The sequence below is a fragment of the Seriola aureovittata genome, chromosome 14 (genome assembly GCF_021018895.1).
Source record: "Seriola aureovittata isolate HTS-2021-v1 ecotype China chromosome 14, ASM2101889v1, whole genome shotgun sequence".
NCBI lineage: Eukaryota > Metazoa > Chordata > Actinopteri > Carangiformes > Carangidae > Seriola > Seriola aureovittata.
The window spans coordinates 19,472,347-19,496,977 of record NC_079377.1 but is presented as its reverse complement, the minus strand read 5'-3'; the positions used below and the strand labels follow the sequence as shown (position 1 = coordinate 19,496,977).

Genomic DNA, 24,631 nt, shown 5'->3' with positions numbered 1-24,631 from the left:
TAGCCTCGCACCATCAGATTACTGTATCTTCCAAATTAATCAGATTCGCTCAAGTTTGGTTCGACTCCACATTCTTCTCCTGGTCATGTGTATTCCCCTGCAATGGCACCTCTGGGGAGACCCACCCCCTAGTTTAGAGTTTGGGATCCACCGGTTTATACAGTGGTGTCTATCCTGTTAGCATCTCTGGGTACTAGAGGCCATATTGCAAGTCAAGGGGCAAGATTACCTATGTATTGGATTTCACAGTATATAATCGATACGAATTACTCCTACAAAGGTTCATCCTCAGCAATGTATGAATCCTTTCTGTTTCAGTTTGAACTGCATGAGATAACAGGTGAAATAAATCTCTTAGACCAGCTTGTCTCAAGGTGAAAAAGCCTCAGGGCCTTGTATAGTTTGACCAAGATTACTACAGACTGGGGTCTGCACATCAGCACAGTCACTGTGAAATTGAAAATGCATTCAGCGTGTGGAGCCAGCTCCACTTTGAGCTGCCAACCCTTAAAATTCATCTGGGAGGTTTCACCGTCTTTGATCCAGAGTTAGCCTCCCAGCCTGGATGTCAGCTGCTGCCTCATCTACCTCCATCTAAGTCCGTTTTAAGAGCAAAGCACTTTGGATCCAATAACTGCCGTAATAGAAACGTTAATTTAATACTTACCTCAGGGCAATGTGCATCCAAAACCAAGCATGTGAAATATTAGCTATCATTAGTAAACTACAAAGTACAAAACAATGCCAACATAAAATTATTTAGTATCCATACAGCCATTAACAAGACTCCTAATAGTATTAAATCCACTTAGATGCACTCATATTGTTTTGGAAAAGCAACCACAACAAGCTGGCTGCACACGAGCTGAACTGAATCAGTGATCATAGGTTCATGTAACAGGAAAGAGAAGTGAGTAAAAGAAAATATATATGGGCGGCTACTGGTTTGGAATTCTAACAGCGTGTCCCACCAGGACGCTGGCTCTAAACTGCCTGTTGAAAGGCGGCGATAGACAATTACCTTGCAGGTTCATTGCCTCTCACACTGTGTGAAATGGATCTACTCAAGTCAACTGTGAGGCACAAACAATGAACTAGCTTTAGTTCCTTCCTGTCATATTTTGTAAAATGTATGACAGTCATATTGTGCTATTTTAGTCCTAAATGTTTGACATTGTCAGATTTAGTTGCAGCCTTTCTCTGGGACTTGTCTCACAGAGCTAAGATCAACCTCGGTCTGGGGACAGCCCAAAACTGCCAAGGGACCTTAACTAAGGCTCATACTTGAAGTGACCGGTGGCAGTCGGTCTGTCAACAGTCCCTTATGAGCAAAATGAGCTATGTTGGTTATAACCACTCTAATCATTTACCCAAAACCCATGTGAAGTCAGTGAAGGAAGTGACATGTTTGACTGGAGAAAAAGTTACTTTTAGCAAAAGTTTGTAATCTAGCTTTATTAATTTTTAACATGTGACATCAATTGGCTTTGATTCTGCAGCTGTTGTCAGTTACACCATATATTGGACTAGTGTTCAGTAATGAACTATTGTACATTAGGCCTATTTGACACTTGGAGAATTCTCATAAATGCATTTTATAAGTGGACTTTTCTTGGTCAGTCTAGATTCGACAGTTGGGTATGCAATCTTAAATCTTGAATGCTATTCAACTATTCATGTAAAATGTTTAATGTTAACAGAGCCCTGCTTACAATCAAAATGTGCAGTACATCTATATTTCAAGCAAAAAAGGGCTTTAAGAGGCGAATGTTTAGACAGAAAGGGTTAGAAGTGCTTGTCTGTAATGTGTCGCTTCAGTTCATGATTTTCTAAGACTCATGACTGACTCAGAGTTTGACAAGTTGTTGCTGAACTTGTGACATGAATTATGCTGCTTTGACAGCAGAGCTCAATGTGCCTGAAGCACTTTGTATCCAACTTCTTATCTCATTCTCCTCCTACTTACTCCCCATTCATCACCGGTGTTACCAGGGTAATGCTTGCACTTTCTTTATATGTACCGTATCAGTGGGGTCTAGAGGTCTGAGACCACTTTCCCATCTGTGGTGTCTGACTGTTGGACCTAACTGCAGATGTTGCCAACACATCCTGGGCATTAGATGACTTAATGAACATAATTTATGACGAATATTACATAGAGTATGTGTGTGCGTGTTTGTGCCTGTTTGTGTGTGTGGGTGCATAGAGCTTGGTTTGGTGTGGAGTTAAACTGCAAAAATTCCTTGTCTGTCAAGCGACTGCTGCAGGCTTGTCTGAAAAATAGCTTGTCTGTGTGTGTGTGTGTGTGTGTGTGTGTGTGTGTGTGTGTGTGTGTGTGTGTGTGTGTGTGTGTGTGTGTGTGTGTGTGTGTGTGGTGTGTGTGTGTGTGTGTGTGTGTGTGTGTGTGTGTGTGTCTGTGTGTGTGTCTGTGTGTGTGTGTGTGTGGGTGTGTGTAGTGTGTGTGTGTGTGGCATGGTGCCTACAAAAAACCCACTTACAGTACGTGTGCATTTAAGTGCCTGCGTGCACTTTATGTGTGTGTATGTGCAGGTCTGCAGAAAGGGGACAGGCTGATTCATCATCCTAGTTGGTTATGCAGACAGGCATAGAAAGCAGCTCTCTGGACGTGGCACTGTTCCCCTCCAGCATCAAATATTCAACACACACCTTTTCTATTCCTTTGCCCGACATTAAATCTCTACACCTAAGCCCTCTGTAGAATGCTGATACTGTTTACCCGCTAACAGAGAGTCTGTACCTTATAACTCCTTTTCTAATAGAAAACAAAAGTGACTGTTGAATGGTACAAAGACATGAAAGAAAGGCACAGTGTTGCTGAGAGGAAAATGAAAAACAGATTGTTCCTCCAGCAATAAAAGGAGAGCTCCCGCAACATGCAAATTTTAGAGACATACATTGCACAGTTTGTCTCATTCAAACAAAGGTTTCCAACTGAAGTTCCTCAACACAGTTTTTTAATCATATTTGAGTGCCAACACCCTGGTGCTATCCCTTCATTATGATCCCAGTGTTACTCTGCTAATTTATCCAGACGTTCACAGTGTAATATTTTCATTCCCTGAAAATAAACAGACATGGAGAGAACATGCTACAATGGATACTCAAATAAGTATTTTAGTTGCATGTATGCAACAATTATGCAACATGCAAAGACACAACACACAACATATTTTGGCTAAAACAACTTCACCTCTACAGCAATGGCTTTATCATTTCATGTCATTTAATATGATCATATTGCAATTTCGCTTTAATTAAAGGATTTAACATTTTGTCAGTAAAAAATATGCATCTCTTGAATATGAATGATTTAACTCCCCGCTTTTTGGCTCAGCACTTCAGCCTTGTTCCATCTGTTTCTCAGACCCCAGTTCCAGTATTCAGAACTTACGTGTTCCAGTTTGTCCCTCCTGCGAAGCCAAACGCTGGCTGAGTAGTCCTGCTGCTGTACTGCCGTTATTATGGAACTGGCTGGAAGACCAGAGGCTGGGGCGACAAACCCTAACCCCTGACCCTTTAGGTCCTGGCCGCCCATTGGCCCGCGGATCCCTCGTAGCTCCATATGGTTAGATAGTTGGGTAGATGGTGCAGTTTCAGTCTTGATTAAAAAAAAAACTTAACTTGTCAATCTCTGGTTACTAGCTGAATAAAACTCTTCCTTTTTAGGATGCATTGTGTCCAATAAGCTTGACTGCACCTTTGTAAATAGTGAAAAATAAATACATACATACATACATACTCATATTATTATCCGGCAAAAGGAGGTATTGTTTGCAGCAGTCCGCTGCAAGCATGCAGCTTCAGTAGATTGTCTTCAAAGAGGACGTTGAGACGGGAAAAAAAAATCACAATGCTTTCCTCATTAGCTATGTCTTAAATACACAAGATCTGAGTTTGAAGCTCCATATTTTTCAAATGCCTCCCCCAAACAGCTTTCACTATCATCATACCCCTGTGCTCATATAGTAGGGGCATAGCTGTCTTCACCAGTACTGGCAAATGTCCACAGGCTGTAGGAAATCCTCTTCCAAGGTGCCTCCAGAAAACAGCGCTTCACCCTCTCAAGACTAGATCTGTTAGGCTCAGGTCTCAGCAGACCAGGGACTCCGACAACACTGATCAGGACTTCCACCGATTCAGGCATCCCCAGTGTGAGAGCATATGTGTGAGGAGGAGAGAGGAGAAGGGAGGGGTGGAGAAACTCGAAGAAAGAGGTAGAAAGAGAGCGGGGACAGACAGAGAGAGTTGTGGTGATGCTGATGTAGCGTCACAGAGGAAGGAAAGACCCTCCTGCGAAACACCAGTGCATCTCGATGAGAGAATAAATTCTCACACTCATTTCTGCATCTCTCCATAACGCTTCCCTTCACATTGTCACTGTTTTTCTCATTAACATTCCTCTTTGCAACCCCTCAACTCCTCTTTTGGGACTCTCACATTTATTCCAGACCTCCCTGTCACTATATCACATTGTTCTTTCGCCTACATGTCATCAGCTTTCCCTCTTACACACTTGGTTGCTGCCTACATTTAAAGTCATGTTGTCTCTATTGTTCTCCGTTCATTTCCACCACTCCCATCCCAATTTTGATAAAGTTTTTTTCCTTCCTCGTTTAGCAGTGTTGCTCACTCATTTGACGCTGTGGACAGAATGCTATATCTAGCTACACATATGCACCTCTGACTACACACAGAGACACACACACACACACACACACACACACACACACCTTGGCACATCACAGCAGAGTGGTGCAGTGAGGCTGCAGTAGCTCTCTTCCCTTACCTTGGCTTGCTTCAGTGTGCCAGAGAAGCAACAGAGCTTAAAAACTTTAATTGGCTTATAGCTGGCATTTGGGCAAACCCATATGTGCTATACACACACGCACACACACGTGCACACACCCCCCACACACACACACACGTGCACACACACGTGCACACACACCCCACACACACACACACGTGCACACACACATGCACACACACGTGCACACACACCCCACACACACACACATGCACACACACGTGCACACACCCCCAAACACACACACACGTGCACACACACGTGCACACCCCCCCCAAACACACACACACATGCACACGCACACACACACACACACACACACACACACACACACACACACATTATCTGAATGTTGAAATCATTAGTGGCAAACAGCGAGTGCACCTTGACTCTTTGAAATGGAAACAATCCATTTTAATTGCATGCCTTCACTCTCAGCCACTGCTGCTGAAATACTGACCCTCAAAGATTATATTAATACACAAAAAAATATAACTGGAATGCAAATTATATCAAATATATAAGAGAAAAATGTCATGTAATGTCATATCGGTATTGACAATTTATCAATCATGGAAAAAGTACTTACATTCAATAATGCTGTTTAGTTTTCAATACTTCGATCATCAGTGTGATCATCAGGAATGATTGTATTACAAGGTTTAGCAGTTTATGTATTTGGAAAGAGAATATACTGGAGCCTCATGCAAAGTCACTAAACAGTGAATAGACTGTTCAGTAAAATATAGAAATACTGGTAAATTCAGATTATCATTTATTAGTAAAATGATTGTGATACTAAGGACTACAGTATAACTCATCTTAGAGGATGCACCTCGAACCTCCCATACAATTTATCCTGAGCTAGAGTTTACACCCAGTCTGTGAATAATTGTGCATATCAGACCACTTTCAACACAGTCAATAAGATTTGACCTTCTCTTCTCTTGTCGCTGAGGTCTGGAAAAATCTGTCTGCCCATACATGGGAAGTAAATATTGCTTTACTTATTTGTCTGTTCAAGACAAAGAATCCATTCTTCAATTAATGTAGTGCTCGTTCTCATTTTTTCAAGTGGCAGATGATTTTTCTTTGGTGGCACTGTATTCCATCTCAACAGCGCTGAGTCATGCGCATTCGTGATTAAGCTTACATCGCAAAAAATCTAGGTCCATCTCCAAAGTCCCGTTCCCTCTAATTCAGTCCTGTTGTATTCCAATCACATTTCTCTCTGCTAGCAGAGTGTACTGTATCAGTAGCCATCAGTGGAAACGCCAGCTGAATACTGAACACTGAGGTTAATGAGGGAACTGGGCTGAACATGGGCCAACTCAACCCAGAAAAACATCGAGCCATGCTAAAAGTTTTCCAAGTTTAAGCCACGGAGAAAAGCATCACAATTCCAGCCAGATGTCAAAAGTGTCTGACTTAAGCTTTCATTGATCTCAATTTACAGATCCAACCAGATTGCAAAATATGATACATGTACTCTGTACACCATTGCACTTCGGGTCAACATAGCATAGTGCAGTGTGGCACAAAGCACATTTCATACACAGGGATAATAAATCTATGACAACACAACATCCAACATGATGCAGTGCAGCCAAACGCAGGAAAGCAGAACGCAACACGGAGCCAAGAGCAATCTTTGACTCAGGGCACAGGTTATGAAACTATAATTCAGTACTTTTGACATAAGGGACAGGAGGGAGCCATTTGTTTATACACAAAGTGCTAAAACCAATAGATAATATTTTCCCACCAACATTGTTTTTTTAATGCTTCCCTTCCTCAACAAGAGAGCTTAGTGCCAGTTTTAATCTGAGTACGTGTTTTGTCAGAGGATGCTTGTAATATCAAGCCCAGATAACTGTATATTTAGAAAACAAATTCCTATCACAAAAGGTACACTGATGACAACAAGACACAAAGTGAAGAAAGCTAACAGTTCAGATGGTCTGTATGGAGTATTTTATCACTGTTATTTTGGTAAACAACCTCAATACATGTATGTTTCACAGCTCTTAAAAAAGTGTGTGACATCCGATATGAGGAACATATCACTCGACATACCTTCAATAGTATTTGAGAATTTGTCAGTAGCCGATCTAACTACATTATATGAAGCTGCTGAAGTTGAAATTACAGAATTGAAATGCTTATCACTGAGATTCATGTTGTAGTCAAGGTTACTAAAACCCTTGCTACTCCCACTTCAAGTAAATACAAAGTTGTGACTGTGACTTTCCTGAAAGACAGTGAAATTTACCCATTGCATTGAATATAAAGTACATTTTGAAGTACTCCTCAAAGCCCACTGCTAAAAAAGACTGCATGCTTTTATGTCCTGAAGCTGCACAGGGATTTATTTTCCCTTCATATGAATTATAATATCTGTTTGTGCACAAACAAACCTCACAATTATGGTTTGGCATATTAATACAAACCTCTGTCATTATATAAGAGTAATAAACTCATCTGGGCTCGTTGAATTATAGATGAAGCTTTAGTCACAAAGCTTAAAAGAATATAAACAGTTTTTATAATTACTCAACTGCTTATTTCAAGTCTTTGAACATTATGAGAGATTATCCTTCCTCTCGATTCAAGATGAGAGTCCAAACATACAGTAAATCCATTGGCTGTCCCTGATGTTTATGAATACACAACCCCAAAGCACATCACTATAATGATTGTACCATAAGCTTCAATGACCTTTCCTTTACAGTGGTGTCCAAAGATTAGTCAGCCAAATATGCCTCAGCCAAAATCAATAACGCCCCCTCTAAACCATCAACAGCACTGAAGATCAGAGACACCTTACCTCCATCACTCCTTCCAGCTCGTAAACGCCTGCAGACCAGTGTTCAGTCTCATGGAAAAGAAGTATGAAAACTGTTCAATTCCAGCATGAAGAGTCCCTTAAATACTGTGGTCCATATCAGGTCGGGCCTGTGATAACCCTGAATAAGGAAAGGTTAATGGACTCTCTGTCTTGCCAAGTATGAGGATTAAATAATTTTAGTGCCCACTAGAGTAACAAAGTCCTACAAAAAACCATCACATTCTGTCTGAAAAGTAATCATTTGTTATGGCAAGATTAATCTTTTATAATTAATCCAAGGCAGAGACCTTTACATATTGCGCTGCACAGTCTTTCTGTGTCTCTATGAGATAGCAATCTCTCGCTTGTTCTCTGCTAAGTCTCTAATACTTCCTCTCTCCATCTTTCCCAATCTCTCTCTCACCCTCTGTGACTCCAAGCTCCACTATTCACTCTCACTTCAACAGTGAGTCACACTTGTGACCAATCATCTCGGCTGCCAGTATTTGCTTAGGAAAAGTGACCCATTAATTTAAACTTTATGGCACACAATGTTTTACATGCAACTCAGTCCATGTAATTACCAAATTTGTTCTATAATTCTGGGTGAAAGGCTTGTTTTGCAAATCTTTAATCTTTACAATCTTTCCTCCTCCTTCAGGCTGAGTTGATGCAGTGATGGTGACAAAACATGGCAAATTAAACACCTCTGATTTATCACTCTCATTGCTTCCACGACACACTATCATTCTGTCTCTCTAATTGTTTAACCCAATTGTCTCTCACTCCTCTTTCCTTTCTCAGCGTCTCATCATCTGTCCTCATGCAGACTTCCAGACAGTTCAGTTTGCACAGAGTAAGTCCCAGTTAATTATAGATTCCTCTCAGTCAGCTAAGAGTGAAAATACAGAGATTTGTATATAGGCTACTAGTCTATATATTTAATGTTTTAAATGAAATACCTCTGAAGCATAGGCAACATATTGCAATATATAGCTAAATAAACTACTTTATATGAGGCATTTTGCAATATGTTGAAAATACTGGCAGCTTCAAAACATGTGGGGGCTGGTGGCAATGTCACAAGTGATGCAGAATCTGTTCTGAAAATAATATTATAATATATAAGTACTGGACAGCATCAGATTTTCTGATGTAAATTGTTGCGATGTTTAACACTACACTAATAAACTGGAATTTGTAACTAAAGGTGCTTCAACATGAGAAGGGATGTTAAGGGTAAGAAAGACACTGTGAGTATGTGAACTGTCTGCTGGTTAAATAACTGTGTGAAATATTTGGAAGGCTCCATTTATAATAACCCCAAGACTGTATCTGTACACACAGTCTATAATTTTGTACAGTGAGCAAAATAGTCAGGGGAATTATACAATTTTTTAACGAAAGTTACTACTAATTATGAATAAAATCTAAAACCCTGGGCAGAGTCTTGAGTAACCAGTAGAGGGCAGAAAGATTACTTTTCAACAAAGTCAGAAGAAGAAGCAGAAGAAGAAGAAGAAGAAGAAGAAGAAGAAGAAGTAGAAGTAGAAGTAGGAGGCAGGTACCAAAGAAGAAGAAGGTGGTGGTCTCAACACTTCAGTGGAGCTATGGCAAATGACAAGGTCGGTCCTTAACTTTCTAACGATAAGATAATTTACACTTTTGATTGGCGTTACTATATTATTATACCGCGTAGTTTACAGTACCGTAAACAGGCATGAATTAACGATAGCTTGTGAATTAAACACTATGCAGACAGACAGGCTATCCCTCAGCTATGCTAGCTTAAGTGTTAGCTTATTTAGTAACCTATAAGTGTCAGGTGGTTCCCTAATTAGTTTACCTACGTGAACGCAGTATTTCTTGCGGGTGTTATTCTTAACGAGACACTGACAAGCTGTTAAAATTAATGTTAGAATAAGTCTGTGGCTAACTGCTAACCCAAAGATCAATTAGCCGATTTAATGGTACGAGTTAGTTAATTTAGTATGAAGTTTGAAAAGTGTGTCGATGCTGAGACAAACAGTTTGTAAACGAGGAACACTTGGCCCACAGTAATCAATTTAAATGTTGTATCTCAGATTGAAAGTTACTGGCGTGAGGTATTGAAAATGTATTGTTAACGTTAGCCTGTAAGTGTGCTGCCAGTTGTTGTTGTTGCCACATAGTAGTAAACTTTTGTTATGTGTTTGCAGATCGTGGCCTAATAAACCTCCCCAGATTTTAGGAAACTCTGATCAGCTCCACTAACCTGTTGTTTGTTTGTTTGTTTGTTTGTTTGTTTGTTTGTTTGTTTGTTTGTTTGTGTGCATGTGTGTGTGCAGAATCCTCTGGGCCAGCTGAAGGACCTGGTGGAGCTGAAGGACCAGCTGGAGGACATTCAGAGACGGGTGGAGGATGAGATACAGGCAGGGGTTCCCCCAGTAAGTCTCACACAGGCACTAACATGCTCATGTCACTCTGCCTTGAATTGTGTTCACATGCCAGGCATCTGTAAAAGCATGAGAACCGTTTGCAGGTATGCAGATGTAAATATAAAACCATTAGTCAGACTACCAAGTACCTGATCTGATCTCTTCTCACCTTCCTTCTCCAGGGAGGCAGTCTGCTTGGCTCTCCTTTCCTGAAGGGTTTTCTGGCCGGGTACATTGTTGCTAGGCTACGCTCTTCAGCACTGCTGGGTGTTGCCGTAGGAACGTGTACAGGAATCTATGCGGCACAAAATTATGCTGTTCCCGACATTGAAAACACCATCAAAGACTACATAAACAACCTGAAAGGAGGACGTAAATGAGAAGAGAGGAGGAAAAGTAAGAAGACAGCAGAGGGGGGAAGATGAAATGTACAAAGTAGAGGTACATATGGGAACAGATATGTATTTCAAGAGTTATTAATTACATTTATCTTCTACATGGATGAGTAAATAGGAAAACTCAAAAATTGCAAACCAACTTCTAGAGTAAGGTGAAACAGATTTTTTAAATATCTTTTTTAAATTCATCTGATCCCTTGCAACATGAGTAAGGAGAATGAGTAACTGAATTACATTTTATAATAGATGGAGCATATTGACATGCATGTGGAAAGGATTACAATTTGCTTAATTTAAACACCCAAGATCTCCTATTCTCTCCCCCATATGATTACTTAAATTTAGACAAACTGTTACTGTTAATAAAATTATAGCTGCTATAACTGATTTCTGATTCCAAACCCGTCCCCCCTACAATATTACAATATGTGCTTTCTGAAGATTATTTTCTACATAAAGAGACCAACCAGTGTCTACATATGTGCAGACCAGCTATGTTGGCTCTTTCGCCTCCTTACTAAAGGAGTTTCACTTGAGAGAAGCACAACACTTCTCTTTTGCTACTTAAACATGTAGAGAGTGTTTAGTTTCTTCCAAAGTAACTGCTTTAGAAGTTTTGCAATTTTTTTTTCGCATCCAAAGCACAGTAAACATGGGTTTTAGAAACTTATTTTGTCATCTACTGTGGTGTCTTGTTCTGCCTAGTGGTCAGAAATCAATGATAGCAGCCTTAACTAATTTGCACTTCTATGCTCAGGGGATGATGGAGCATGTTAAAAGTTATCTCTGCACATCACAAGGTGCTCCTCTGTAAAACCTGCCAGAACCATTCATGGTTGTTGTTAGTTTTCAAATTGTTTGCAGGTGTCAGAGCAAAGTCTGTGGTGTCATGTGTTTTTAGAGATTCACAAAAACACATTTATTCCACCTCACACTGCTTAAAAAATACACTTCACTCTGCAAAAGCTGGGGAACACAGTTAGTAAGCAGTTGGGTGAAAATGTACGCCTAAGTGAGATTTTTGTGCAAAAGTGTAGTTTTTAATTGCACTTGGTGGTTTTAACAAACAGGGAAGAGTCTGTTAAAGTATTTTATATAAAATACATATTAAGAGTGCCTACTCTGGTCTGAACTTGATATTATCATCTCATGCCATATGTGCAATAGCCTTCTCCTGATGGGATTTGGCTGCCTATTTCATATGCTGGAAAGTAGTTGATCTTTTGCACTTCTATGAACTTTAGGGATTAAAACTGTTTGTCTTTCAGAAATCAAATTTTTTTTTTTTTTTTTTTTTGTCCCATCAATATCAATGATGTAGTGGTGTTTTTACTTATTTAAAATATGGAATCTGTATCATGTGAGTAGTATGTACTGCAAGTTTTTTTTCTTCTTTCTGAGGAATTGGTATTTTAACAGTAAGATTGATAAATGTCAATATTATGTTCATAAACAATACTGTTGCTGCAGGACACTCCTCTGAAAAGCTAATGCACAGAAAACCACCTAAAAAATAACACATTTAATAACACAGCAGACAGGCTACAGACTTTAAACTTTTTTCTGAATGATCAACATTACAATTCATGGAAAGATTAAAAAAAACTAAACTGAAATTTACTAAACATATTCCTAATGCCAACATAGAACAATGTGTGATTAATGAGAGTAAAATATGTAGTTTTGCCAACTTTATCTTATCTTATAGATCAAGGATTGGACCCTTGTCCTCTTCTGTGCGATGAAATAATTTTCTCTCTCAGGTCTTTGGACAGTTCTCTACCATGTGTGTCTACCTTGTTGTCAGCATCAAGTCTGAGTGATTCAGTGGGTGAAGTGATTTTAATTGTCAACCAGTCACCCTCTTAACTCACACCAGAAAACATTTTTTACATTTTACTGTTACTTTCAGGAGGATGTACTCATTTGTGCTGTACACATTATAAAAATCTTGTCAACTTAGGAAAGGAAATGTACTAAGTGTAATATAAAGAGAAGTGTACTGCACCACGGTTTTCACACGACAGAAACATTAGTGTCAACAGATACTGTATTGCTGCCATTGAAATTGTGTTTAAAAAAGCCGTAAAGGAAAACATTTAAGTTCAGTTTGCGGTTGTGCTTACTGGAAAGTGTATTATATGTGTTCTGTATGTTTGGTAACTGGAAACCAGAAAAGACTTGTGCCTATTGACAACCATTGTATTGCTGTCCCTATATTGCATGCTATTAGTTTTTTTAATTTCCTGTCTATTATGTGTTTGCATGTTTCTCTTGTTCTTTAAGTAATACTTTTCTTTAAACTCTTATATGCTGTGGAGTATAGAACATGACAGGTGAGTTGATGGTGCTTTATTTCGCTGGTTAATCTGTCTCGTCGTCATGGGTTTTCACTCCTGCACATCAACGCAGTGTGACTTTGTAAAAGAAAACACCTGCAACTGTCTTTAACAAGTTTATTTGGGATGTTCAAATAAATGGGGAAAATACAGTTTGTACTTGTTTCATTTGTTCCCAATTTTGCCCAAATGTGTGACAATAATTTTAATCATAGTTTCACCCCTTTAACTTTAAGCCAAATGTTCATAGACCAAGTCACCATGTTCATGATCTGAATAATTCAAAAGTATAATGTAAACGGGCACTGGACAGATCTTGATTTCATTTACATTTTGCCAAAAATCTACTCTTAACAAAAAATATATTAATAATTACTCCATGCCCACACTCAACTGAATTGCCACTCAGTTCATACTTTTATTATTTTAAGTCACTGCTGTTTACTAACTTCCCAACATCACCTAACTTCTAATCAAACTGATATTAGACACAATTTGAATAAAACTTTTTTTTTTTTAAGTCTGCAAAGCAAGAACACACTATTCTATAACCCTTAACTTTTACTAACCATTTAAAAAAAACTGAAAGATGTTAAGTAATCAATAGCAAAGGTTACATCTGTCTGTAAAATATTAATTGCAGATAATAAGATTATAGAAAAGCGACTACTGATTATAAGTTGGCAAAGTTGCATCTTCAGGATTTGGAGTTGACCTGTTGCTGATGTCTGGAGGAGACACAGAAACAGAAGCAGAAAACATGTTGAAATATACAGTTAATTCAAAACAACAATAGAAAGTTTTTTCCCTTTAAAAAACCCCCTTTCCAAAAGTACTCAAAAGTACTGGACTGAAATAAACTGAATTGAAACTATAGCAGAGAGAAGCATCATCACACCCTACATACAGTACTGCTCCAAAATGTTTATATATGAATACATACATAGTGAATCATCATGCACATACTCACCACAGTATTAGACATCAACATCGTGTACAGTCAGCATGTTGCTCATGCCGCCTACAAAGACAGAACAACAGTGCAGCTTAAGTCAGGGCTCCAAAATTATTGTTCTTTTACAGTTTTTCTGAAACACTTCAGAAACGTCATTCTCAAATTATTACAGCTCTCAATACAGGTTCCGCATTTCCCCACACACATTAGCCTTTCTCATTGTGTTTGTCCAAACTGCCATTGTATCCACCCATATTTCACTACTAAACATGGATTGTTGTTGTGTTGATGCATTCGTCATCTGACTCGGATAACTCATAAAAAACAGTTTGTACACTTGTCTGTTAGAATCACAGACCTCTCACTCACTGTGACCTGTCCTGCATTGCATCAGTGTTTTAAATCAAATCACTTTCTATTCACAAATTCTTCAAATATGTATGAAAGAACAAGGCCAGTCACACCTGAGTTTTGAGAAATGCATTAAGAGTGGTGACAAAGACGATTCTGATGTGTGAATTGCATCAAAGAAATGGAGAAAAACTGAAATATTGGAAATGTATTTGGATATCTCTGAAGAGATATCCCATTAACTATAAACAAACAAGCAGGTATCAAAACCTCATATGAGGTAATGTAGATTACTCCACACACAACAACAACATTGATTTTATACTGCGCAGTATGGAAAGCAAAACTGTAAGTGTACGTGGAACTAGTAGAAGAGGTTTGTCTGTTTGTGCCATAGTGAAATCCATTATTTTCCATTAAATCAAGCTCCAATGATCATTTATTGATGGCAAAATACAGGAACATCTGACTAAAAACATTAATACAATACACCGGTTCACATCTGCACATCATTTTGAAATAATTTCTTTTTCTATTTTCAGACTGACTTTGTGATCAGTTATCTTGTCTCACCAGTGCGCACAGCCATGCTGCATCTGGCTGGTCCATTGCTCACGGATCCAGGGATTTGTTCCCCATTGACTGGATTCACACACCAGCAAGTTCTCATAAAGCACTGCTGGGCCTTGTAGAGGCCACGCTCATCACAGGCAGGGCGGAAACCTGGAGGCTGCGTGGCCTTCACACCAGCAGCCTCCAGCTGGCAGTCGGTGCCCTGCAGAGGGACTGGGAGAGGACAGGAATTAAATCACCTCTGTCTCACGGAAAACATAAGACTACTGAACTTAGAAACATATGAGGGGGAAAGAAGAAGGTGTGTGATTGTAATCACAAACTATAGTCAACTGTCCTCTAATGTGTAGGTAGATAAAGATGATTAATTGATAAAGATGATTAATTAATTCACTATATATGTATGTGTAGATGAATACAGTAAAGACAGTATATAGACATACCCATTTTATCAGTGGAAGCCTCCTGCAAGTGAAATAAAACAGAGAAAAAGATCATTATGGGAAACTCAAATTTTTATATTAGTATCAGCCTCAAAAAAACAGTATTGGGCTATTTTACCTCTTCCACATAGTCATCAGTCAGCATGGTCAAGGCGTTCATGGGCATGTGCATCCGCACTGGCACAGACACTGCAGACAGAAAGAGTAAGAGTGTGTGTGAGAGGTTGAGAACCAAGGGAAGTAAGTATTATGTGACAATATTATATATGAATATTATAAAGTGAGATCATACTTTTCAATCAATCAATCAATCAATCAGTTTTATTCTTTCAACCTTAGTTCACTTCAATTAGCATTTAGCTTTAGAAACACAAATAGGAACATATATGATTATTGGATTTGTTTATTCTCTTCTTTTATCATTTGATTTTATTATTTAGCTGCTCACCAGGTGGTTGACAAATTAAGCTCATCCTACTGTTACTTCGTGAGACATTCTACTAAATGCCAATAGCACACAGTATATCCTTCTTAATCCAAAATGAATTTGGCTTCCTCACCAGATCTTCCCTTCGTCAGCTCTGTCTTCATGTTGTTGTTCTGCTCCTCCAGGGATTTGATGTCGTTCCTCTGGCTGAGGAGGAAGTAGGCGATCATCGCCTGGCCCACAATCAGGACACAGGCCAACAGGGTTAAAGCTGCCATCTTATAGGCCCGGCTGGAGCGGCGACTGGAAATCAAGACGTGAAAGAAGGTGGGAGAAGATGAGAGGAGTGGAGGAATGTTAAACATTTACAAATGATTGTTAGATTTAAAAAAAAAAAAAGGGAAAGAAAACACTTGTATTTGTATTTTTCATATTAATTTTAAGTTGGAGGAACATTTCAGAGGCTGATTCTTTGCAGACTTAGAGAGATTCTATGAAACAGGAACCTGTGTGTCGGTTGCTGCGTATGTCACTGGAAGCTGAGTGATGAAATCAGTTGTTGCCAAGCAGACACCTGAGTGGAAGTTCAGGAATTTTCTACTTCTTTGCTCTTTTTAACTTCCCCTTTTTATCTCCTTTGGACGTGTCCTCTCTTGCTTTTTAATCTCAACGATATCCCTAAACCATTTGTCTAATTACAACCCTTTTAAAGAGTATTTACAAAATGTATTTCCTAATCTACAATTTGACTGAATTCTTAAATCACAGCCATTGGCTTCCATTGTTTTTCATATACTGGTAATCTGTTACTTTCGCCACAGTTCCATTATTGTTGTTCAATAATGTTGCTGTAAGTGCAGATAGATGAGACAAATCTGCACTATTGAACAGATCAATCGCTGTTAAAGAGTCTGTTGATTTTCATTGAGGTAAACGGAAACCAATTGCTGCATTGAATTTGGAAAATATACGTTCAAAAAATCTCAAACATGGCACTGTGATTTACAAAGTGGTTACCTGTAAATTAAAGTAGGCCTATACATAGTTTGATGTTGTTTGTTTAAATTAATGAAAATATGGATGTTTACTGTAAAATGACAACTGCAGCTGAGAAAGAAAACACATGAAGCTCATTTTTTCTCTATCACACACACACACACACACACACACACACACACACACACACACACACACACACACACACACACTTCATCTTAGCGGACAACTTTTAACAATAGCCACTACGAACATTAGAGAGGTTTCTAAGGCTCATTTACAGTAAATGTTTTGGTTTAAGGTTGGTTTTGTAATGTGGGAACCAGTTTTTTGGTTCTCACACCCTGACAGATCCTTGGTGTTTGTATCCCATCAAGACACATAAATAGACAGACACACAATTCTTACTTCTCTGTTGTTTCTCCTGCATTGACTGCTGCTGGCTGGTTGGGAGCTCTTAAGAGAGGCTGAGCTGGGTTCTCGGGGTCCGACATGTTCACAGAAATCTATAAACACACACATACATAATCACAAAATGTGTTTAAACAGAGTAAATTTTAACACTGACTGAAACTACACACACACACACACACACACACACACACACACACACACACGCACACACATACATACTCATATATACATACACACCCACACACACACACACGCAGAAGTAATACCTTCTTTCAGGTAAGGCTGCAAGCTGTTTCACAAAAATCAATGACAGAAGTACATGATATTTTACCTTTAAGGCTGAGTGGAGACACAGGGAACTGAAAGCAATCGGTGTGGAAATCCCCACACTTAGAACCAAAGTCTATGTTGACTGTTCCAGACTGAATTTCTGATTGGTTACTCATGTTGACGCATCATCTGTAACCAGGGGCAGGGTATAAAGATATTCAGCAATCATCAAACACTTGGTTGAGACCATACACCTTTTTTTTTTTTTATCCCTAAACATATCTTAATATTGTTTAAAATTCATGTAATTTATTAAATAATTGTTAACCAATAGTAACATGATTCTGAGAATGATTAGGACACAGATTGAATTTGTGAAAATGCTGAATTTAAAAATACTGACTCACCTGTACCACTGGTTATACATTTAATATAGCAGTTTGTTATCACTATTGGTGTTTTAATATTCACATTATTAGTGTTCAGTAGTATTTAGCTAGTATAGTATTAGTAGTGTCTTCAAGTACTATCATTATTCCTGGGTTTAGGGAGTTTATTACTCCGGTGGTGAAATCTCTGCGCTAGGTCCCTGTTTGATATACAATTACTTTCATAATCTTGCAGTTCATGATTGATAATTCCTTAAATCACAGGCTGTTGAACTCTTTCTGGCCAATTAGACAGGTATGTTATAATGATACAGAGATAACATAGACTTTATTAATCATCTCTATACACATTTCAAATAAATATCAACACATTCTGCTTAGACATCTCCTATGACCACGTCATCTTAATCCTCTGTATATATATTCTAAAATTGCATATGTACATGTATGTAAATTCTGTGTACTTGTATTAGCAGATTTGTTTGGTCTGGTTCAGGGCATCTTACAGATGGATACTACTGTGCTTCTTACAGTATGGACATCAAATGTAATAAAATCATTGAGCTAACATGAATAGTTTGGTTTTGATTTGTCACCTTTGAGGAACAAGGGAAGTTACAACAAATGAAAGAACCGATTAATGTCTGAAAGTCTGACATTTGAGATGCATTGGCTGATTAAAGGAAGTGAGAGTACAGTGGGGGGCAATGGGGACTTCAGTGAGACAGTTTAACAGTTATAATAAGTCAAAAAAAGTCTCATCCATGAATAGGATTTAGTTGATGTTATAACAAAATTTCCCTGCTCTATTGTGTGACTCAGATCATTTACAGATGGAACAGATTAAGATGCACTCCTTTTAAAATTACTATTTGAATAGCCTCAAAGCTTTTTGAATTTTCAGTGTGAAACCAAAATGAGATAGAGAATTTTCATAGATCTTGGGGGGAGAGATTATGAAACATAGTAGGCTTCTTGAGGCAGGGCAGGAAGGGAGTTTAAAATCCTTTTTAAGTACAGAGAGGATATAATACAGGCAGCATTAGGGAATAGGGTGTAAGTAGCACTATTATTATTATTATTATTATTCATTTATTTTTTTTAATTGTTATTATTATCGTTATCATTATAGTAAATTTATTTATGTATCTATTTATTTTAAATTTGTTTTTTCTTCGGAATTCAGTTGATCTATGCCATGATACTACACACTCTGAGACAGTAGGTGGCGGTATGCACCTCGAAAGCTGATTTTCGATCCGCCAAGAAACACATAGCAGAAGAAGAAAAGGTGTTTCTTGCCCTTTAAGACTTTTGGACGTCGTCATTGGTTGAACCCATATTGTTGCAGGAAGCGGAGATTCACTAGCTACAATTTCCAGCGGAGTACCCTCAAACAATTTGAGCATTTCCAACGGTGTAAAGGTACAACTACTTAGTTAACTTTGCCTAATATCATGTGAGAAAACAGTGACATAAATGATAATGCCTCGTTGTGGGGCCGTTTAGCCAGCTAACTTTGCTAGCGTCAGCGTGAAGCGGCAAATTTGAAATAGCAGCTAACCTATTGATAACTAGCAAACATTTGCAATTTCATGGCTGCTTCAGTAAATTCAATGTTGCTGCTAATGTTAGCACAGATAAAATGTTTGTGCTCTCTGTGTAATCCTAATTTGTTGGCTGACGACATATAGCTAACGATACCTTAACTGCGGTTAACTTTACACTTTGACCAGTTAACGCTATCTTTAAACCGCAAAACAGAATTTAATGTTATTTGTTTTAACATTATCATTGAGGGAAGAAGTAGTCAGAGCTGTTATTTAAGTAAAAGTAGTTGTGCCACATTGCAGAAATACTCTGTTACAGGTAAAAGCCCTGCATTAAAGATTTTACTTAAATAAAAGTTCAAAAGTATTAGCATCAAAACATACTTAAAGTACTAAAAAAGTATATAAATATATATTTTAGTACATCTTAATTACTCGTTTATTATATTTTGCCACTATAATCTGATTCTGCAAATTAACACATAACTAAAGCTGCCAAATGAATGTAGTTGAATGGAAAGGGCAATAATTTTTCGTGAGTTGTAATGGAATAGAAGTATAAAGTAAAATAAAATAGAGACACTCAAGTAAAGTAGAGGCACATAAATATTGCACATAAGTACAGTATTTGAGTAAAAGTACTTAGTTACATTCTACCACAGTGGACAGTAAGCTAATTTATGTGTTTTTAACAGTACAGCTTTGATGTAACATAACTAAACACATTTTGTAACAGATGATGCGAAGACCCCGGGCGACAACTAGCAAAGTTGCAAAGTACAGAGATACGGACTCCGACCTGTAAGTGATATTCATTCATTCAGTCATAGCAGTCTTTTTTTGCAGTCCCTTTTCTGCAACAACAGCATATTCATGTTTAGGGGAAGATTTGGTTCTATATTCACTGTAATGGATGATGTTAGCAGTTCACCTGATTGTCAATTCATCACAGGCCTAATAGACACACAAATGCATATTCACATTGTTACACTATACACATAAGACTATCTAATTCATTAGAGACTGTTTTACTGTATTAAGAATGCAGGAGGAAACCAGGCAAACCTGGGGAAAGATTGCAGACAGAGCTAAATCCTACTCTAAATAATCTGATATTCCACTTTGTTCACACACTACCATTAGGTCCTTTACCCAGACAATGAGTAGTGATGAGGACTGTGAGGAATGGAAACCACCAGAACCAAAGCCAAAAGCCCCCCAAAAGACTTCCAGTGCAACTGCAGCAGGGGAGAAGAAAGCAGCTGCCAAGAGAACTGCTAAACCAAAGGAGCCAAAAGCACCCAAAGAACCTAAAGCTCCCAAAGTGTCTAAAGATCCTAAACCAAGGGCACCACGCAAACCTGCAACACAGCGGAAAACACAGAAAAACACAGAGGCCCCCACAGTTCTGAAGGATTATGGTCCATCTGTGTTGGCTGGAACAAAGAGGAAAATAAATGATGGGAAAAAGGATGATAAGACTAGAGAAGACAAAGTGGAAAAACAAACAGACTGTGCAGAGGGAGAAAGGGCTGACGAATGTGGGCCAAGTATCAGACTTAAGGATGAGGTAAGACCAGTGCCGCTTTCACTAACAGTCTATCTGCATACACAGACATATACTAGTATGCCTGAAAGAAGATGAAATGGAGTTTTAACCACAGGTTGTTAGTATTATTTTACATACAGACAACACACACACACAACTAGAATATCTGTGTGCACATCAAAATTGTTGGCCTTAAAACATCTGTTGAATGAATAAAACTATTTGACCAAATCATACAGAAAGCAAAAACTTTCTTTAGTGTATGGCATGTATGGTGTGTTTTTCCAATCTTTAAAAAAAAAAAAAAAAAAAAAAAATCAGTTATCTCTCTGTTTTTATTTTTCCTGTTTTTTCTTGTAGAGGGTCTCATTTATTATCCCAGAAGCCCATGAGGCTGACAGATGGGCAAACGAGGGGCCATCACTGGCTGGGCTTAGAGCAAAGAAAGAGGAAGCAGAGGACGAGGATTTCACGTTTGACGAGCCCTGCCTAAAGAAACAGAAGACCAGTGGTGCCTGTCTGGGACAACCAACTGCTTTACCATCATCAGAAGCACAAGCTTTGAGAAATGAGCTCAATATGAACTGGGACTTGACTGAGGTATATATGCAGGAAAGTGTTTGTGTTTATTTTTGTCAGATGGTGTAGGCAGTGCAGCATAAGGCAGTGCTTATCCCTCATTGAATGATTGGCAGACACACAATGCTGAAATGTGAGGATATTTTTAAGGTGACACAGTGGGGCACTCATGGAGTTGTTACCACCAAATAAAAAGACTTTTACATTCACATTTCTACCTCTGTTAACAAAAGTTAACTAGCTAACTTAAGAACTCACTATGACACTTTTGCCAAAATGACGATTAACCACTATAATGCTGATAAGCTTTTGATGGGGACGTTACCCTTTTTACAAAATTATAAATGCATTGAAATGTTGAGTTCTAAGAATGTAGTGGGTAGGAAATATCAACAGATGGCTTAACAATTCACTGCTACATGTTGGACTCTCTTCATTACTGAAAACACCCTGATTCAAGCAGCTATCCAGTCACAGACCTGGGCACCCATAGTGTGTATTAGTGTTTACTTATAGCTGAACAAATCTACTAAGAAAACAGTAAAATGATCCACCACCAAAGGTGAAGGAGATGGAAAACATTAAGTTTCACCACACACCTCATTTTACCTTCCTCCATTGTAAGGCAGTGCATTGTAGTGCTAATGCCAGAGACTCAAAGACAAAATGAGTAGCTGTTTCTTCTGCACATTTTAATGTCTAAATTCTCTTTTATACTGTATATGCACCCAAAGATACTGGCTGTAAGATATTAACAATCAGAAAACAATTTTCAATTTCAATTGAATAGTTAATGGTTATATGGGCAGTGTCTCACTGCTTACTTGCTCTTTGTGTATATAGGTATACTGTTTTAATGTGTGTGTGTCTTTCCCCTCAGGTGTTGTCCACTCTGACATGTGTGGAGCGGTGGGTGTGTGTAAATATCATTTTACTGCTTCGTGAGGAGAACACAGTGCCGTTCATGGTGCGCTACCGCAAAGAGATGATTAACCACATGGATGCTGATGCCGTCCGAGATGTCCAGATGGTATATGAGGAGTTATGGTAGGAGACATGAAACTTCTTCAATTAAACAAAAACAAAAAAAATAGAAACTAATACATTTTTTCACAGATTCATACCATCACCAGCATACATGTATGGATGATGAGACACATTTAGATATAGAGTTTAATATATACAGCTGCAGCCACGAAATGTTTTCTCATGTGAACTGAGGACTGAGGTCATTTCCAGACAGCATGTTTGATATTGGCCACTAGATGGTGCTAGTGGTCAAGCTTTGAGGCCTGGAACAGTAGTAATCATGTGTGATTGTTCTACACGTGCATCACTTTATCTTGTGTGTGTGATAGTTTTGAACGGTATATAATCTTTTTTTTTTTTTGTATATGTTTGTGTATGTTTGTGTGCTGCTTCAGCACTCTGGCTAAGAAGACCCAGTCTGTGATTCAGACCCTGAAGAAGGATGGTGTTTTGACAGCTGAGTTGGAGCAAAACCTGAGGAGCTGCCGATCAGCTGATGAACTGGATCATGTGGTCAGAATCACATTTTTTTGCAGAAGTGATACGTATCATTTAAATGTGATTTTGAGATCTTATTCTTGGTTGCAAATATTATTTATTCACACTCTAATTTACACCTGAATGAGCATTATCCTTCATTCAGTCATCTTAGTTCAGTTCTTCTGTCTTTGTCTTCAGTATACTCCATATAAAAAAGGCAGTAAGCTGACAAAGGCTCGCAGAGCCAAAGCACTTGGCCTGGAGGTGGCTGCCTCGGCACTGATGAACACACCACACACTCTGGATTTAAGGGCATGGGTAAAACCTGATGCTGAAGGTAAGACATAAACACATAGGTTTTTACTTCATAGATCATGTTGGAGAAATTACTGATATTAGCTATTTTGTATGTTTTAGTTTTTGAGCAGTTTAGGATATCACTTGAATTAGGGCACCTACCTAATTGTCCTTAATTTCTTAATTTGGTTGGACAAATTTGTTCAGCTTTGATTCAAATGGTTTAGATGTACAGATTTAGACAGACACAAATTCTTGCACAAACATACAGTCACATTTAAATTGTTACAAATTTAACAACACCTTTTTGCTCTTACAGATTTATAGAGCTTATGTGAGTACTGTTTTGAAGTACAGTACACTTGTGTGTTTGTGTAACAGGTCTGTCAACCGTGGAAGAAGTGGCTACAGGTGTGGAGCACATCTTGGCTGATATGATAGCCAAAGACCCTGAGACACTCACCTACGTGAAAACATTGTGAGAACATATCCACATGCGCACAACATTTCAAATTTTGTGATGTACAATGAACCACTCTTTTCTTTTGTCTGTCTTTCTCTGTGCTTTTGTGTTTCTTTCTTACTGGGATCGAAGTATCTCTTGCTCAGTACATTTCCTCTCCATTTCTTTCTTGCCGGATCAGGTGTGAGAACAGTTTTGTGACCATTCAGTCCTCTGTATCTAAGTCGGCGCTAAAGGAAAAAGAGCAGAAGAACACTTTTCAAAGCCACAAAAAACCCGGGGCCCAGCAAAACAAAAACATGGACATTGACAAGTTCCACCTGTACTTCGACTTCACCAGCAACATCCAACGCATCCAGCCCCATCAGGTAGTCATAGTAATATCTGTCTCATTGCACATCCATCCATCCATCCATACCGTATGTTATAAAGCTATAAAGATATTACATGTCCAATATGGGCGTGAATTTATGGATGATTCTATAGAGCTATTACTATATATAGGTAAAGACATACACGCACACATTTGATTTGCTTCTTTTGGTGTTTTCTGGTTGTTGATGTGTAGGGTTTACTCTACTTACACACCAGCCACCGGAAAATAGAAGAGATGAAAAGCAATAACAGATAACAAGTTTTGTTACTTCCTAATAGTTTATTTTGTCTAATAATCTCTGGTCACTCTTATAGTCCTGTATCGTCTGTTTTAACTTGCCTGATGATCGGACACACACACACACACACACACATGAACACACACACATGCACACACGAACAAATGCACACCATCTGTTTGTGTTTGTGCCATTTCTGTCTGCTTGGTGCGTGCCGCTTCTGAATGCTAGCGATGTCAGTCGCAGTTAGCCTTGTGTCTGCCTCCACATTTACCCCTCCTGTGCCCTGCTCTGCCTCCTCTGCTCCCCCTCTGTCCCTCTAGTGACTGGTGGGTTACTCAGAGTTGGTCCCGGGCCTCATGTGTCACCATAGCTTCCATCACCCGCTGCCTCTCTGCCACACCACACTCTCTGGCAACCGCACTCTGCCCTACAGTCATAAA

At 38.7% G+C, this 24,631-nt stretch overlaps 4 protein-coding genes across 6 annotated transcripts in view; 2 read left to right on the top strand and 2 right to left on the bottom strand.

Moving 5' to 3' along the window:
• LOC130181835 (inactive phospholipase D5-like) overlaps positions 1-4,360 on the bottom strand; it is a 60,927-nt gene extending 56,567 nt beyond the window's left edge. The window contains exon 1 of the mRNA XM_056396288.1: positions 3,413-4,360. Coding sequence (XP_056252263.1) covers positions 3,413-3,583 — 171 coding nt within the window. The 5' untranslated portion in view covers positions 3,584-4,360. The remainder of the gene's footprint in view (positions 1-3,412) is intronic.
• A 4,796-nt stretch (positions 4,361-9,156) lies between these two features.
• LOC130181418 (SLC35A4 upstream open reading frame protein-like) lies at positions 9,157-12,961 on the top strand. The gene is made up of 3 exons (XM_056395633.1): positions 9,157-9,280; positions 9,983-10,081; positions 10,255-12,961. Exons 1-3 carry the CDS (start codon positions 9,266-9,268, stop codon positions 10,450-10,452), a joined length of 312 nt encoding a protein of 103 aa, XP_056251608.1. The 5' UTR covers positions 9,157-9,265; the 3' UTR covers positions 10,453-12,961.
• On the bottom strand, positions 12,913-17,380 carry cd74b (CD74 molecule, major histocompatibility complex, class II invariant chain b). 3 transcript variants are annotated; one of them, XR_008829569.1, is made up of 8 exons: positions 17,235-17,317; positions 16,963-17,060; positions 15,692-15,861; positions 15,250-15,320; positions 15,132-15,153; positions 14,664-14,901; positions 13,780-13,830; positions 12,913-13,537 (listed from the first exon to the last, which is right to left on the bottom strand). XR_008829569.1 is itself a non-coding variant. In XM_056395632.1 (8 exons), exons 2-7 carry the CDS (start codon positions 17,046-17,048, stop codon positions 13,787-13,789), a joined length of 606 nt encoding a protein of 201 aa, XP_056251607.1. In that variant the 5' UTR covers positions 17,049-17,060; positions 17,300-17,380; the 3' UTR covers positions 12,913-13,537; positions 13,780-13,786. The 3 variants fall into 3 exon arrangements, 2 of the variants coding, with proteins under 2 accessions (XP_056251607.1, XP_056251606.1); XM_056395632.1 differs by having other exon boundaries at positions 14,689-14,901; positions 17,300-17,380; XM_056395631.1 differs by having other exon boundaries at positions 14,689-14,901.
• Positions 17,381-18,984: 1,604 nt separating this feature from the next.
• srbd1 (S1 RNA binding domain 1) overlaps positions 18,985-24,631 on the top strand; it is a 50,496-nt gene continuing 44,849 nt past the window's right edge. The window contains exons 1-9 of the mRNA XM_056394583.1: positions 18,985-19,052; positions 19,914-19,978; positions 20,321-20,747; positions 21,087-21,326; positions 22,186-22,352; positions 22,730-22,847; positions 23,013-23,151; positions 23,493-23,589; positions 23,756-23,942. Of these exons, the coding sequence (XP_056250558.1) occupies positions 19,914-19,978; positions 20,321-20,747; positions 21,087-21,326; positions 22,186-22,352; positions 22,730-22,847; positions 23,013-23,151; positions 23,493-23,589; positions 23,756-23,942 (1,440 nt within the window). The 5' untranslated portion in view covers positions 18,985-19,052. The remainder of the gene's footprint in view (positions 19,053-19,913; positions 19,979-20,320; positions 20,748-21,086; positions 21,327-22,185; positions 22,353-22,729; positions 22,848-23,012; positions 23,152-23,492; positions 23,590-23,755; positions 23,943-24,631) is intronic.

What these genes read in the sequence shown, in the direction of transcription:
- LOC130181418 (XM_056395633.1), top strand. An exon ending in TACAGGCAGGGGTTCCCCCA is followed by an intron (nt 10,082 to 10,254) that starts GTAAGTCTCACA and finishes TTCCTTCTCCAG; the next exon opens with GGAGGCAGTCTGCTTGGCTC.
- cd74b (XM_056395632.1), bottom strand. Translation starts at nt 17,048, where the DNA reads ATGTCGGACCCCGAGAACCCAGCTCAGCCTCTCTTAAGAGCTCCCAAC. An exon ending in GCTGACGAAGGGAAGATCTG is followed by an intron (nt 15,321 to 15,691) that starts GTGAGGAAGCCA and finishes TTCTGTCTGCAG; the next exon opens with TGTCTGTGCCAGTGCGGATG. An exon ending in GGCTTCCACTGATAAAATGG is followed by an intron (nt 14,902 to 15,131) that starts GTATGTCTATAT and finishes GTCCTCTCCCAG; the next exon opens with TCCCTCTGCAGGGCACCGAC.